This window comes from Taeniopygia guttata, chromosome 14 (genome assembly GCF_048771995.1).
Source record: "Taeniopygia guttata chromosome 14, bTaeGut7.mat, whole genome shotgun sequence".
NCBI classification, from domain to species: domain Eukaryota; kingdom Metazoa; phylum Chordata; class Aves; order Passeriformes; family Estrildidae; genus Taeniopygia; species Taeniopygia guttata.
Genome location: NC_133039.1, coordinates 3,959,865 through 3,976,727, shown reverse-complemented (window position 1 = coordinate 3,976,727; position 16,863 = coordinate 3,959,865). Strand labels below are relative to the sequence as shown.

General features: G+C 44.0%; 1 protein-coding gene across 3 annotated transcripts in view; it reads left to right on the top strand.

The window, feature by feature from the left end:
* TTYH3 (tweety family member 3) overlaps positions 1-16,863 on the top strand; it is a 74,952-nt gene that overhangs the window by 31,784 nt on the left and 26,305 nt on the right. For all 3 annotated transcript variants that reach the window (XM_030284970.4, XM_030284971.4, XM_030284969.4), the window contains exons 2-5: positions 5,405-5,574; positions 13,115-13,226; positions 13,844-14,064; positions 14,866-14,961. In XM_030284970.4, the coding sequence (XP_030140830.2) occupies positions 5,405-5,574; positions 13,115-13,226; positions 13,844-14,064; positions 14,866-14,961 (599 nt within the window). The remainder of the gene's footprint in view (positions 1-5,404; positions 5,575-13,114; positions 13,227-13,843; positions 14,065-14,865; positions 14,962-16,863) is intronic.

The window sequence follows — 16,863 nt, the reverse complement described above, 5'->3', positions numbered from 1 at the left end:
TAAAGGCAGAGTTGAAAGTCTTTAATTATGAAATAAGGGGTCACAATGTTAGTATGGAGGAAATTATGATGAATCTTTAATCAACCTAGCTTTGTTCTTAGTTGTTGCTTACACTTGAGAAATTAATCTGAATTAACTGGAGGAATAAATTCAAAACAGATTAGTTAAAGCACTTTAAATGCACTAAAGTGAACTAAACTACACTGAATTAAGGCCATTCTAGTTAAACTACATTAAAACCCTGTGTGAACACTCATTTGTAATTAAAGAGGCTTTAGTTCACAGTTCTAATACCAATTAACTATATAATGCCCATGTCTGTGTAGAGAGCTTTGCAGTGTTGGGGAAACTGGCCTGCTCATTTAACCAACTTGGTAAATGGAATTAAGTGATGGAGTTGTGCTAAGACAGGTTTCAGCTGTAGATCTGTTTTTATTCCAATTTGTCTGCTGTATTGTCTTAAGGTGTTTAAAAAAAAGAAAAAAAAAAAAAAGAGAGAGAGAAAAAAACCCCATGACACACTCCTTGGTATTTCCTGCTTTCTGGAAAGGAAAGCCAATAGCCAAAAAAAGTTAAAGGCAAAGTGTTGGCCTATATTGCTTTCTCCAGTGTGGACTTGCCCTAAATATATCTGTAATCTGCACTCCCTCACCAGTGTGCTTTCTCTGGGAGCTGTTTGTAGAAGGGGATGAGACAGTGGAACCTGTTCTGTTTCCATGGCTCTTCCCTGTTGCAAGGGGATCCCTCATGGAAGAGAATTCATCTCAGGACCATGGGAAAATCCCCTTCCACAGCACATTTCCTGCCCAGCTTTGCTCCTGCGCAGTGCTGAGCACAGAAATTGGCCTGGGAAGGCCTGTCCCTGTGAGGAGACAGGGATGCTTTAGTCCTGACATCAGCAGTGCTTTCCACATCCGCCCCCACCTTCCACTGGCCATCCATGGCTGGCTGTGGTCCCTGCCCTTCTGGAGGGGCTGTGGGATGAGTGACATCCTGAGACACTCAAGTATCTCAGCAAACACCTCATACAGCCTTTTTTTAAGTACTGAAAATCAAGTCTGAACGCACAGCGTGTGCAGAACAAGTTGATGGGGAGGTCAGAGTGTTCCTCATGTTGCCAGCATAAAAAAAAAAATTAAAAAATGGCTAGCTTGGTAGAACATAACTGCTTATCTTCTGAGTACATAAGCTTTTTAGAGAGATGTCCTGAAGTCTGGAAGAGGAAAAAAAAAGCAGTGTAGGAAGTAGTGTAGGCATGACACTAACCCACAGCAGTTTCTTTTCTTGCTAAGATGACTTCCGTCCTTCATGGAATAAATAGAGATGAGTGCTCCTTTGGCAGCAGCCCAGGTTGCTTCATTTGTTCTTCTGGGTGAACGTTTTTCTCTTCCCACACTCCTTTAACCTCTTCTCTCTGTTTTATTATCACTATCTCAAGTCACTGCATGGAAATAGAGAAAGAATGCTAGCTGTAGATTCAATGGAAAGCTTTCTTTTGGCAAACGCTAACTTTAAGGTAAACCATTCTCAATCTGGCAGTGATTAAGATAGCTGTGTTCTTGAGGTGCTCAAAAGCTGTAGCTCTTTTTTTTCTGTGGGCTGAAATTACAAAGTTTTAAGATAAAATAACTTTAAAATCATTGATGGAAAATTAAAAACAAAACTGCAGTGAGATGAAACTGAAGGCTTCAGCTTTGTTCTCAAGTTTCTTAAGGAGTTTTGGTAGACTTTCCAACTAGCAGTAAAATAGCAGTCATCTATTCCATGCTTCTCACTATTCCATGGTGCTGTCACTGCAATTAAAGTTTAAAAATTGTGGTAATGGGAAGCTGGATAAATTGAGATTGGTAAAACTTGTACCTGATAAACACCTGGATTGTTTTGAGCCCTTGTGTATTCAGAATTAACTTCTTAAATCTATTCTGATGCCAGGACATTTTGTGTCAAATAATCTTCCTGGTAGAGGGGACATGGTCACCTAAAGAAGAGTCACTAAGCAGCGCTTTTCTGTAAAGGTGATGAGCAAACAACATTTAATGCAGTGGTAAACCTTGACATTTAACATGAATGCAGTTCATTGTTTGCCTCCTGCACTGTGATGCCTTGTGGCTTTATTTAGGGTTCCCCCCTTTACAAGGAAATAAATACGTCTTGTATATCCCTTTTCTTGTGTTCTTACGTAGATGTTGTTGTCTCTTATGTAGATCTATTTTCTTTGTGACTTCATCTGTTGGGTGGGATGAAATATACCTCCCTTAAGTGCAGTTTCAGCAGCTACAATTAGCCTTGCAGGACCACAGTCCATAGATATATTTGGATAACCAACGGTGTGGATCACCCTTTGGAATTTGCAAGCTGAAAGTGGCTGTTTCATACGGGGGATTTTCATCCAGCAGACAAGGCTGCATATTGGTTTATTTGTTCCCCAGTAGCATAGGGCAGGGTCTTGGAGGGCAGGGACTGATCAAACTAAAGGCTGATCTGCATGTAAGTCCTTAGGAATGATACCAACACCATACCATGTGGAAGAGCTGACCAGCCCCTGGGTAGCTTTGTGGAGGATGTTTTTGCTGAGCTTTGTGTTTCCCCTTTCTCTACATGAGGCTCTGGATGTTTTCTGCCCATTTTTTGGCTTCATGCTCCCATGCAGGTGGTAAGTACCACAAATCCTGGCAAACACACTGGAGCTGGGCAGGCTGTTAACATTGCAGCACCACCCCTGCACAACGCTTTCAGGTTCCATGGTGCCTCTCCAAGCTAGCAATGCTCCTGTGGTTGCTTCCCTGTGTGCAGCTTTTATTTTGAAAGTGCTTTCTGTTACTATAGCTTTGTCTCCTGCCAGTCTGGGGATACCACTTAGATTTACTCTCATTTTCAGGGACTGCTCTGTCTCCACTTCTGCCATTAGTGTCAGTGCAGTGGTAAAATGCTGTTCCTCCAAGTTGTCTCCATTTTCCTGTAAGGGCAGTTCATGCATCATTTGCTATAAAGGTTCTGATAGCTCAGCAAATGTTCAAAGACAAATTGATGCTCTTTTGTGGCAAAAGGCCCAGTGCATAATTTTACATTTACTTGGGATAATGTGGCCTTGGATAACCGAGTCCCAGATTTACTGGTGCAGGATAGAGTGTCTAAGGGTTTATCCAGCCTCAACCCCCCTTTTTTAAATACTGTCACTTAATCCTGACACGCAGGCAGAGGAATATCTTTGGTTGTGACCAGGCTTTCACTGCCTGCCAGTTCCTGGGTCCTAAACTGACTCATCAGTCAGAAAGATTAATAACTGCTCTGCTGGATGATTTCACTTGTCATGGCACATATCCATTAATGGAAAACAAATAGTCTCTGGAAAATGAAATGCAGATTGCAGTATAGTGGCCAGCCAAGTCCTTTTGGCCAGATGCAAATTTAAAGCATGTATTAAGTGTCCCTTCAAAGCAGGGACTTCAGGTTGCTTGCTAGCTGGCAGTCTAATATCCATTTTTCCCTTTTTTTTTTTTTTTAAAGTATTTCCTTTTATTTCCTTTCAATGGGGGCGGTTCCCCTACATCTGGAGCTGCAGTGTGGATTTTTTGCTGATAAGAGTTGCTGGGAGGATGTTTTCAGCTGAGTTTGTCTTCCCAGCAGTAATGCCTTTTAGCATGTGCAGGAGGGCTGAGGGTGTGAAGAAAGAAGTGCAGGCAAGCAGGGCAGGAAAGCTTTGCCTTACAGCAGCCTGACATGTTTAAAAAATAAAGAATACCCCTGAGGAGCTTTGGTATGCCAAATTAGTATGGAGTGCTCGTTCATGGCAAGGCTTCAGAAGTGGGGGAACGCGGGGCTCCGAGCGCAGCTTCCCTCTCGGAGGCCCCTTTCTGCTCAGGAGCTCCAGCAGGGCTCACACCATCTGCAGAAAGCATGGGAAAGGGGGATTGGGCTTTTTCCCTTCCACCCCCACTCCTGGCTGGGAGAGATCCCAGAGTTCGCTTTGCACAGCAGGGCTGAGTTTGTGCTCCGTAGTTTGGGAAAGCAGCACCTGTGAGCTGCCCCCGTGCCAGGGCTCCAGGAGGGTTTGGAAAGCTGGGAAAGCCAAGGGAGAGGGGCTGCCTGGGGTATCTGGTGCAGCACTGGGATTTAGCTGCTGTGCACCTCCCCATGTGTGGCTGATATTTCTTGGCTGGGAAGGACCTTGTGTGGCTTGTTTGCCAGGATAACAACTCAGCAGGGAGTACCTATGGAGCAGAGCAGGGGAAAGAAAAGCCTACAAAGAGCAAGTTCCTACCAGACCCTGTTAGAAACGGTCACCAGTTGTGAAAGTTCTTTACTTTAATCTCAGCATTCTTTGGTGTGTTCCTTTTGATCAGAAGGAAGTTATTGTTTCAGTCAGGAGGAAGCATATAAATGTTCTTTAAGGAATTTCTGCATGGGGAGGAAAAGAGATACTGGTTTGAAAACCCAAGCCTTTGTTCTAGGTTAGCTGATATAGATCTATGTCTGAATTCCCAATATTGGGGCAACAGCAAGTGACTTGGACTCTTTCCAGATATTTAAATAATTTCTAGTAAGTTAGCATTTGTCACCACTAACAAGGATTTATCAAAAACACATTATGGATAAAATTGCATCCTTTTACTTGATTCAGGCAGGTGGGAAAATGTGGCTAGATATGGTGTTGGAATTGTATTTTTTTTTTTTTTTATTTTAAAAAATTGGTTTGCATCTTTGGATTCTAGGAAGGATTTTTCAAATAAAAATAAATTGGAAGGGAGTTAAACACAACATCCCTTTCCTCCCAGGAACATAACTAGAAATAGGTGGAATTCACACTAACTAAATTTGTGACTGCTTCAAGTGTGTCTATAGCATCCACGTTTGTTGTACCTACATATGTGGATGGTATATGGAGGGGTTTAGCATTTATTCTAGGTCTACCTTGAGCAGAAGCATTGCATGGAGATTGATTTTTTTTTTTTTTTAATTAATCTCATGCATGTGTAATAAATTCCACCCCCTTTCAAACCCACTCATGCACTTGAATTTCTAATGAATAAGCCTGCATATTTATTCATGAAGATTAAAAAACTGTACAGATAGAGGCAGCTGGCCGAACTACTTTATTATTATTATTATTATTTTTGTTCTCTAAATCTGCTGACCTGTGATCAGTAGTAAAGAGGAAACCCTCTGATTAACTTAGGCTTTTGCAGACTGGGACGGGCAAAATGGCTCAGCTATTTACTGCTGAGGTACAGAACATGGATTTATTGAGTGGGATGGAGAGAGGGGAGCAAATGAGACAAAAAAAATCACCTCTTTTTAATTTAAAAATGTGCCAAACACACAGAATGGCTTGCTGGCAAGGTATGCCTTGGTAGGTGTGTCCCTGGCTGCCCTGCCAGATGTGACCCCGTGTCTGTTCCTGCAGGCTCTGCTGCTGTTGGGTGGCGTCGCTCTCTCCTGCCTGGCTCTGGACCTGCTCTTCCTCCTCTTCTACTCCTTCTGGCTGTGCTGCCGCCACCGCAAGAGCGAGGAGCACCTCAATGCTGACTGCTGCTGCACGGCCTGGTGTGTCATCATCGCCACCCTGGTGTGCAGGTACGGCCCTCCCGTCCTCCCGTGTCCTATCCCCCAGCCTCGCTCTTCAGACGATGCCTCAGAGTTTAGCTGTTGTTTTTTCAGATTCTCTGCTGCTGTGGTGTGCAGTTCTGGGCTTCATATTAGGGCATGGTGAGCTCTCTGCACAGAGTAGGGGGATGTCACTATAGGACACGTGAAGGCACGACACGAGCCGCTGCTACTGCAAAGGTGAAAAAGAGGAAGTTTATTTTCTGACTCCAGTATTTATACTTTTCCAAAGGTGACAGTGGATTGGAGGGTGAATGTGCCACTTCTCCAATGACATTGGACAAACTACTAGTACATCAAGTTTCTCTGCCTCTATGGAGGAATGTAAAACAATAGATTGTTTACAGAAAGTTGTGTGAGAAAGTTCTCTACAAGAATGTAAACTCGGAAGGCTTTAGAAAATTTTAAGAATCAGGGCAACAGGGAGACAGAACAATTCCTTCTCTAGCTGGGGACCAAGGATAAATGATCCAAATCTCAGGCCCAGGAGCATAAGCAACAGAAAAACAAGAAGGATGGGATTTTGTAACCTAAAGCTATAATTGGACAATTAAACTCCAATATGCAAATGAAGCAGAACTTATAAAAGTGAGAGACCCCATGGCTGGTTGTCCATTTTGTGACCATTTTGGTTCATCTTGGGTGTAGCCCTGACTGGGCTCTTGTGCTGCCCAAGGTGGATCCATTGAGGCCTTTTAATATATCCCTACTTTATTCTTTAACTCAATCTAGCCTCTGTTTTAGGTCAGCCTTCACAAGGCATCAAAATGCCCTGCCTCTACTTGGTGAATACTGGCAACAATCCCTCTTTCTTTCATTTGATGTATGTATGTTTTTAAATGTCTGTAAAATATTTCCTTCCTTCCTACCACTTGCAGAGCTGCCTGGTGGTTTGAGCAATGTGAAAAGGAATAGTTAATGTCCTGCTCTTTGATACTTTTCAAGTGATAAATCAAGGACCCTCTGTCCTTGGGAGCTTATCACTTAAACAGGATGGATACAGTTGAAATATTTATCGGGTCTAAACGCAGATTTCTCAGAACCTGGTGTCCGGAAAGAATCACTATGTGTAGGAGAGTAGATTAGGAAGAAGGAGTCATAGATGATTCTTTCGGGTTTGGAAGGATTGGTGTTCAATTGGAGGGAATGTTCAGATTTTGTAGCCTGTGTAAGACGCTGCTGCATTTTGTTACCTGCATAAACTTGCCATTTGGGCTGCTAGTAATGGTGCCAGGGTCAGCAGTGTTTCATGTTGTGACTGAGCAATAGAAGCTTTTGGAGGTGAGGTAGAAAGAAGGATTGCTGAAAACCAAGAAAAAAAGTCAGTAATTAGTGGAGAATGGGTGCAGGAGAATTTAAAAGGAGATAATTTCCTAGAAAGTGAATGATGGGGCATCTGAAAGCAGGGATGTGTTTGCAGATATGGAAGGAAGGAGCCTCTGATCTTGCTTTGGCTTGGGCAGAATGAGCCTCTGGATGTGTGCCCTGTATCAAGCCCTTTCCAATTTGCTTTTCTTTCCAATTCCAAGCATCATCTATTCTTGGCCAAGGCTCCAGGTGCTCTCAGCTGCCCCTCTGTGGGTGTGGCAGGTCTGGGAGCAGTCCCCAAATCAGAGAGGAGGGAGCAATGAGGTGATTGTATTTGGCAGTGCCTTGTGGCTCACTTTTGGCCCCAGCCTGCTGGTAGGTGCTGTGTGATCCCTCTGCAGGCGAGGTGTGCCTTGAGGGCCGGGCTCAGCTGCTCAGGAGCCAGACTGCTGCTGATGCCTTTGTGTGTTTGCTCTTTCGAGGCACTCCTTAAGAGAGCAGCAAAGCCTTGGAGTGTTGGAACAAACAGCGCAGAGCAGACATTCTGGGGGGAGTTCTGCCTGCAGAAACAGGGGCTGGGGGCTGAGGAGCAGACCTTGTGTCCAGCCAGGGTGGCTGTGTCTGCAAGGAGCTCTTCCACGCTTTGCTGATTGCCAGCAGGTGCCTGGGGTGGAAAGGCAAACCACAGAACAACTTGTAAAGAAGAAATCTCAGCCTTATTCACCTTTATTTTAGTGATCTTAAGAGCTTCAGCTGCATCCATTCCAATCCACTGAGAGAGCTGTGTTCCTAACCCTTTCTTACAGAAGCTCTGGCTGGTGCTATTTATAGTTGTGCTGCTGCTACAGGCCCTCGTTAGCTATTGTTATGCAGCAAATGTGACCCAGGCAGCTGCTGCCTTGTGGTACTTGTGTTTGTTTTTGGTTGTGGAAAGGGTGAGAAGGAGGTATTCTGCACTTCTCCAGAGCATGTGTGAGATAATTTTACGCTGGGAGGGCAGCATATAAATTCTGGTAAACTTGATGTGACTCTGTCAAATCCACAAGCTGGAAAGCTGCTTAGGCTTCCTCAAAATCTAAACCACTTGTTCTCATCCTTGGTGTACATTTTGTTTCTGCAAGTATTAAATGCAGAACCATAAAACTAAGGTTCATAACATAAGGTTCTATCAGAACCTACAGTGATATTGGATGATCATTTTTCTTGACATTTTAAATGAGTTGTTTAATTTCCTCTCTGAAATCAGCGTGCTTGAGCAAGAGCAGGTTGGTACCACCATGGGGAGGAAGGTGCTGTCCAAGTGCTGCTGCTCTCCTGGAAGGCTGAGGTTGGTTTTCTGCCTCTCTGCAGCAGCTGGATGCCACAGTGCCCTCAAAGCAGTGTCTGTTGGCACTCTGTGCTCAGTCTGTGCCTGGGAATGCAGATGCAGCTCCCAACAAGCAGACTCCAGCTGTTGGTATCCACCTGGGACTTCCTGCTAGCACTGATTAAAGATCAGCCCACTGGATAGATCCTGCCCTGTCCCAGCTGTGTGTCACACATCCAGAAGAGCCAGACCAGCTGTGCTAATGGGGTATGAGGCTGTTCTGACCCTCTGCCTGACAGCAGCCAGACCTGGGAGGCAGCTCTGTGGCTCTGTTCGAGTGCTGAAGCAGCAAGAGGTTCCAAAAACAGCAGGTTTGGTCTGTCTGAGCACGTGGAAAGGGATTATTGTCGTCCTAGCTGAGAACTGCTCAACTCTGGTGAAGTCCAGCTGTGCCTAGAACATGGTTCTCTAGGTTCCCTCAGTCCCAGGGGGCTGTTTGTGCAGTGAGTGCTGCTGTGTGCTTGGCTGTTTCCTAATGGCCCACAGCAGAGAGAATGCTGAGCCAGCAGAGGCAGAGCTGGTTAACAGCAGCTCTCCAACAAAATGTCTCTAATGAGTCTTCCCAGTTGCTCTAGCCACAAAGCTGCAGGAATGCTTAGCCTGGATTTTTCCATTAATGCTTCAGTTCTAGTCCTTGCCAAGTTTGATTGGTTCCTGTCTATGGGGAGTTGTCCTATAAACCATCTCACCCACTGGTTAGGTGACGCTGATTCTCCCAGAAGGGGCATCGGCTCCAAAAGTGGGGAGAAATCTTTGTGGAGAGGGCATCAGAAAGAAATGGGTGCAAATAAATGGTAAAAGACTTGTATTATCAAGTGCCAGTAATAGCACTTTCCCCTGGTGTGAAGGTGCAAGGTGGTAATTAGGCAGACAAATTAACATTCCTCACGAGAACCTGAAGTCTAAAAAGGGCCCTTCTTATGAAGTTCCTGTAATTAAAGATGACTTGGTGTAGTTAGATTATTCATTTCTAAGGATGTGATGTGAATGGCTAGTGCTTATCTTTCCAGACTGGTGTCTGGGTACCCAGAGGGTCACAGTGTGTGTGTGGGTATGACAGCAGGAGGATCTCATCACTGAAAGCACACAGATCCTCTCTGTGTCAGATTAATGCTCTGATGTTCATCACTTGTCAATGCAGAAGACATTTTTTTTGTTTTTTGCAGGTCATGTTGCAAGCAAATTCAAAGTTACACTATCTTTTTTTCCTGGTTCTTTACCTAGGTGTCCAAAGTGCACGTGATTCTTGCACACAAACAATGGGAAAGCTGCTCTCCAGACTTGCATTTCTTGAGTCTTGCTGAAAAGTGATACTGAAGTGTGTGTACAACCTGCAGGAGTTTAGATCACGCTGTTGTATCTGTAGGAAAAGACAGAAATCCTGGTGTGCACCTCTTCCACCTCACTTGTACAACTCTTTAAAGAGCTTCTGGAGTTCTGTGTCCCCAGTGTGTGTCTGTGGGTATGCACTGCTGGTGATGGCTTTAAGCTCAAAGTGCAATGTTTCCTTGACTTAAATAAGTGGGTTTCTTAAAACTTACCAAAACTATTGAGTAGCTAAATAGCTTTTTAAGTGCAGTGTTGAATAGCAGGAGCATCTTTTTAAATGGTCTATAAGACTGTGATTGATTGTTTTTTTTTTTAAATATTTTATTCAAAAATATGAGTGAGAGGGAAAGTAGAGGAGAGGTGGTGGTAGTGAAAGTGACAGGAGACTGACAAAGGCAGGTTTGGGAGGAGGAATTCAGGATGGGACGGTGTGGATTTGGGAGGAGAGAGAGGTGTGTGCACTCCAAGGGGAGTGCAACAGAAGCAAGACTGGCAGAAATAGACATGACTTTCCTATAGAAGCATTGAAAATGTGTTGGAGTATCTTCCAGGGGGTGCTAGGGTAGAAAAGAGCTGTGTTATTTGGGAATGCTGTCCTTATATCCAGGCTGTGTGGTGATGATTTTGCCATCCTGTGCTGGGAGATGGATCTGCTGTATATTGGCTACTGTGCCTTCTGGGGTTCGTGCAAGAAGCCTTGTGATTTATCATGACCTCAAGGACTCATGCTGTTGGGTTAAGATGAGTTGATCTATTTTTATTTTAAAAGAATGCTCTTAAATAGAAGGAGCCCCTCTGTTTGCCTTTAATCATATAAAAGGTAGTTAAAAACTAGTGTAAATCCTTAAATCTGCTTTAAACAATAGCAACTCATATCAGTGTGTGTGGGCAGGGATTTGAAGCAACTATTGGATTTAGATGAAGCCAAATGCAAACAAAGCTCAGCAGCAGCAGTTCCCCCCTGGCTGCCCTTCAGCTCTGCCCTCTCCCCAGGCACAGCTGCCCCCAGCCCGGGCTTGTGGGATGGATTCCATCCCTCTCTACCCTGATAGAAAGGGAAAAGGCCACAAAACTGCATGGCTTGCTCCTAGGGGAAGGACTGGCTGTGCAAGTGGTCCTTGCTAGCTCAGGGTGGGAACGCAGAGCTGGCTTTTGCAGGGCAAGAATGGAATAATTAACACTTTATGTGTAATTTGCAGTGAATGTGTGAGTCTCATGTCTAGAGGAGTTTATTACTTGGATTAAATGGCTTTTATCCCAGTTGCTGTGCTGTAGGGTTTTCTTTCAGAAGTAGTGGCTGTGCCTGGAGGGTCAGAGCAGTGGGAGCTGTGGTTTTTACTGGGCAGGATGGGAAAACTGCCAGGGTAGATCTGCCTCCAACAGGGCAACGAGTTTAAAGTCACTTGTTTGTATTGCCAGCACTTCATAGCTGGTACCTGTGAGTAAACTGGCTGGTCTGTGCAGCATCCCCGAGGATAAGGTGTCTGCTGCTATTTCAGAGTGCTGTTTCTGAGTCTTTCTCACCAAAATTGTGCTACTGTGCTGGGAATACTGAGAGCCAAGCAGCAGATTTTGGGCACTTACCAAGTCTTTGCTGAAAGAATAGGCTTCTAGTAGCTGTAAACAGGCTGAATAGAAATTGCTCGCTAATTAAAGGGGTCAGATCTGCCTATTCAATGTCCAGAATGTTCTGGAATTTATTTGGTGCCTATGGCAGAAACAACTGCTAACGTTTTCTGCAGCTCAGGAGGCTGAAAGGGTCTGTGTGAATTTCTTTGCTCTGATAAAACAAGGAGAAATTCAAGCCATGGTTTTGTAATTTCTGTGATGGGGTGCTGAGTTGCCTTATCCTGGGCATAGCCCTGCATCTGTAATCTCTCTGCTTCAGGGGGAGGGGGGGAGTGTGTCTTTTTTATCCCTTCCACCCCCGTGCACCCAAGGCATGTGTTATCAAGCTCTGATAATAGCTGCAACCAGAGGAATGCAGAGGGCTTTTCTCTCTTTAGTTATCAGCATCATTTGCATTAGGAAAATGTTTGAGGAATGGTGTTCCTGAAGAAAGAGGCCCATTTCTTTTATTAATGCTAAATATTTAGTTACATAGCTGCTGCCTCTCTTTCTGAAGAGAATGCTGCCTCTTGTCCCTAGAAGACTCCTCAGCTGAGGTTTTTATGGTCCAAGCTCTCTATAATTTATGGAGATTCAATTGCTGGAAAAAGCATGAGGCTGACACAGATTTTCCTAGTGGATCTTCTTCCAGATCATGATCTTTGCTTCTATTTCTTGTCACGTACAAGGAGAAATGTGACCAGGTGAACTGCATTGTTCTGCTCACTCTTTGGAAACAGAACCCAGGAAAGGAGGAATGGATGTGTCTTCCTGCAGGAGAGGAGCAAGAGCAGGAACAGTACACAAAGGTGTTGTGAAGGAACTAAATGTTTCATCCAGAATAAGTTAGATTTACAACAGGATCATCACCACCTCCTTCCTTTGCACCACCACAAACGCAACCTTGGTGTCTTGAGAACCTTCCTAGAAAAGGTCCTGGGTGCTCTCAAGCTAAATATAACATGGGAACAGAAAAACTGTGTCTTGGTAAGGTTTGTTTGAGTTTAGTTGTGTGATCCCTTCACAAGTTCTTTCCTCCTCTATTATTAGGAAATATGGGCTTGGGCAGAGGAACTGTGAGTTCCTGCAGGGATCTTTTCATAGAAGAGGTATTGCTGACTTGCATGAGATAATCCTCTGGTTGCAACTCATTTACAGGATCTTCCTCCTTTAAGTGAGGCTTAAGCTAATATGGTTTACTTCATAATTGGGGCAGACTGATATGTGTGGACAATTATAGAAATCAGCTGATAGGTGGTAATTTGCTAAGCAGCTGGAGTTGAATTGTGTCTGCAAGCTTGAAATTTGCTTGCTTTAAAAATAAATAAGCCTTTTGTCCCAGTAAGTTATTATGCTTCCCTTCCCAGTACTCTAAATCAGTGTGACACAAATGTTTCTAATGGGAAGATAAATCAAGATAATGTTCATAGATATTTCACAGGGTAGAGAAGAGGGCATGGAAAATCTGTCTGGAGAAACCACCACCATGGGCAAACAGTCAAAGCAAGCTCTTTGTGTCCTGCTTTTAAAAAAATGTAACAAAATTTCATGTCCAGAGAAGGCATCTAGCACAGCAGTGACAGGAGCCACTGGCTGGATTTCTGGCTCTGAGCTCCCAAACAGTTCTGTAACAGATTTTCATTATTTTACCATAAATGAAATATGCTTGTTGTGCTCTGCTCTTGGCCCTGTGGGTGCTGTTGGAGAGCTGCTGGCTGTGCATGTTCACAGGTGCAAACAGAGCAGCAGCACGACCCCAGCTCTCTTCAGGATTGAGCACCTTCCTTTTTTGTGGAAAGTGCTGGTGTGACTCCCCAGTGCTCTGCAACCACCAGCCCTGTGTTCCCACTTGCCTTTTAGCTTTACCTCTTGCCCTTTGTTGCTTTTCTTCCTCCACAGTGCTGGAATTGCTGTGGGCTTCTACGGGAATGGGGAGACCAGCGACGGCATCCACCGGCTGACGTACTCGCTGCGCCACGCCAACCGCACCGTGGCCGGTGTGCAGGACCGGGTGAGCACCCCAAAAACGGGACACGAGCAGCCTCACTCAGCACCTCTCCCCCTGTGCCTGAGTCTCTTCCTGTTTTCTCTTCGGATCTGGGCACGGAGATGTGCTAATTTCCATTAGTGGCAGGGTGATTTCTTCCGCTCGTCTAAAAATAACAAAGCGAACGCAGCTTGTTAAGTGAAGTCTTCTCTTTGCTAGGTTTAAAAACAGCTTGTGATCAGCTCTCTCTTCCACACCCAGAACAAGAGGCAGGCCAAAGCAGACAAATCTTAGTAAAATGTAGCATCTGAGTACCATTGGTTGTTCCTGTGCTATCTCTAATTTCATGGTGTCATACTGCAACCCTGATGTTTGCAACCCTGAAAAATGTGTGCACGTGTTAAGGCTCAGCTGAGGTGCCATCACTGCAAACAATCCCCCTTATAGATGCTTTTAAGTTGCTTTTGAGGGGTAAACAGCCTGAGCCTCTTAAGACAGAAGACTGTTAATCTGGAAGCTGTCCATGACTTGCTAGGGAGAATGAATTCCCTTTTACTTTCTTGGCTTTCCTGTACTTTAATTATTGTTTTTTTAAAAATATGTTAATCTCCCCTTTTTTCTTTTTCTTTCCCATACTGTAGGTACTGGACACTGCAGTGTCCCTGAACCAAACAGTGGAACCAAACTTGCTAGTCCTGGAGGAGATGTTCAGGAAAGAGACAGATTACCTGCAAATTGTCCAGAAACTGCAAAGTCTCCTGGATGATCTGGTCAGGCAAACAACTGAGATCCCCTTCTGGAAGAATGACGAGCTGTCTCTGGAGGAGCTGGCAATTCAGATTGACCTCTATGACTGGTACAGGTGTGTAGCAAGCTGTAGTGTAGTGGTTGTAACATCTGCTTTGGCCTGTTTCACAAAAATTATGTGCATGTTCTGGGTGGCTGAGCCAAAGGCTCTGTTTATTGCTGCAGGTGCTCTTGGCCCACAGAGCTGTTTTGTTTCTTCCAGCAGGACTGCATTCAGTTTAAATCAAAATGCACAGCTTTTTTTCCTTAAGTATCTTTATTACCAACTGATGAGAAATTTATTCTCAACATACAAAATCTGTAGTTCGTGTTCTAGCGCTGGGTAAAAAAAAACAGCCTCAGGTATAACTTCTGCTCTGTCCTAATAAGTGCATAAAGAATACATTAAATAGCGTAGAAAATTGCACTAGTTCTGTAAGTTAGTACCACAGCCTAACATTCCTTTTTATTAAGCATATTAAATAAGATATTGCATCAATTGTATTCCACAAAAGAAAATCTCTATCCAAACATGTGGAATAAATAACTGAAGCATTTCTGAACAAGAATCTAGGAAGTTCAGGAAGCTGCAATGCCTTTTCTTCCTCTGCTGATGACCAGTGCATATAACACCACACTAGTGAACACTAGCAGTCTCATTTCTCAACAACTGTTTGTGCTGAGTGTGTTGTGTCAATGCTTTTACCTGCCTCAACTTCCAAAGCCACAAATACCCAGACCTCTCTGAAGATTAATATTTGGAGGTGGCTTTGGGGAAGAGAAGGACTCTGTTTTCCCCAGAAGTCACAACAGCTTCTCAATCTCTGCGTTTTGCACACCAGTTTTCCTTTGCAGACTGTGTTTTTGTTTGCTGCAGGTGGCTGGGATACCTGGGCCTGCTCCTGTTCAATGTCCTGATATGTTTGCTGGTGCTCTTTGGGCTCATTAGAAACTCCAGGGCCATTCTTATGGGGTAAGTCTTGATCTGGGGATGGGGCATAAGGAAAGTCAGCTGAATGCAAGTGCCTGCTAGTGGGAACCTCTACCTGTTGTCAGCTGATATCAAGGACATCTGAAACTGAACATCTTACATTTCCTCTGAGAAGAGAGACATTGTAGAGTGTAGTTCTGTGGAAATAGGGCTTCACACAAGAGATGTTCACAGGAAGGTTCTTGAGCTATAAAATCAAAGGTGAGGACCTCATCCAGACTGTCTGCTTTCCACCGGGTGGCCTTGTAAGCCTCCATTTGCTGGGAGATAATAGTGTGAACATCCTTCCTTAAAATTACAGGCTTTAAAAATCTCCCCTTAATTCTCTGCAGTTAGGAAGGCATTTGTTAATTGATGATAAGCATTGCACAACCTGCAGCATTGCCTTCTGTGTCACTGTCTGCTCTTGTGACCTGGGGCTGTCACACCTGAGGAAGCCTTAAACTGAGAACAAGCCATGGTTTGCAGTTATGAGAAGGAGTCTTGTTGCCATGGTACTGCAATGTTAATGCATGTGTGTTTCTCAAAAGCATTGAAAATGCCCCATTACAGGAAAAAAACCTCTTCCTTTCCTTATTTTGTAGCTTGGCATATTTGGCAAAGATCCTGGTATCATCAACACAGTGACAGTTTGATAACTGACATGGACAAGGGTTTATCCTGGTCTGTGGCGGTGCCATTAATAATTGGAATGTGTATCCAGATTTATTATTTACCAGATGATTTCATACCTGGCAGGTTATACAGACAAAACTCCAAGTGTATGCACAGATGGCAGAGCCAGGGTTTAAATTGGAATCTCATTCCCCGTTAGCCAGAAGTTCATATTAAGGCATTCCCTAAAGGGAGCACATGGCATAAAGAAACAAGTGTACCACAGCCAGGCAAGATGGTGAAATGCCAGTTTTAGATCTTTTAGCCAAGCAATCAGTTACTGACCCAGTCATCTTCATTTAAAGTAAAACAACAAATGTGTCTTATTGATTAACATGCTCAGCTGGAGGCACCAAGCTGTGTTGTCCTTATGTCATAAACCCACAGACCCTTGCTGATCCATGGCTGATAATTTTTGCATCCATTTGGAAAAGGCATAGCTAAGTCTTTAGTGTCTTATTTCAGAGAGCAGTGCAGATGTCAGTCTGGTGAAACTCCCTTACTTCTGCAAGATGAGGCATAGATCCATTCACAGAATAGGGATTATTTGGAATTAAAATAAGTTAGTAAACTGAGGGATAGGTGTTTTTTTGTTTTTTTTTTTTTTTTGTTTTGTTTTGTTTTGTTTTTTTTTTTAATGGAGACCCATAGGTTTACTTTTTTAAAGCCCTAGTATTCAGTGAGACAAATGAAGCAGAAAAAAGATGTCCCGTCCTCAAAGAGATGGTTGTACTAGATATGAATAAAGAAAGTCTTGGTTTTTGTCTTGTTTAGGGTGTGGGTGGGAAGGGATCTACTTATATTTCAAAGCTTGAGGGGAAAGAGCATCCCTAAGAGAGCAAGGCAGTGTCTCTTTACTTTGAAGATAGAAACAGATAAAATGAAACTGCTTATTAGTCTCCAGCCCTGTACCTGAGGGATTTGAGGAGCATTATAGCCTAAATATCTCTACCACTCATACTGACAGCAAGGGTGAAGAGCTAATGTGCTGGTTGGGAAGTGCAAAAGCCTTTTCCATGAGTGTGTGCTCCTAAATGTCATTGAGAGCACTGCTGTGCCATCCCTCTGCCTTGTGTCTGCTTGACAGCAGACACATCCCACAATTTCTGTCAGTAATGAGGTCCAGCCTCAGAACACAACTTGAAATCTGCAGAGATGGACTCACATGGCAGTGGTAGGCACCTGAACTGCAGTTCCAAGCTGTTTGCCTGCAGGTGACTTTCTCTCCTG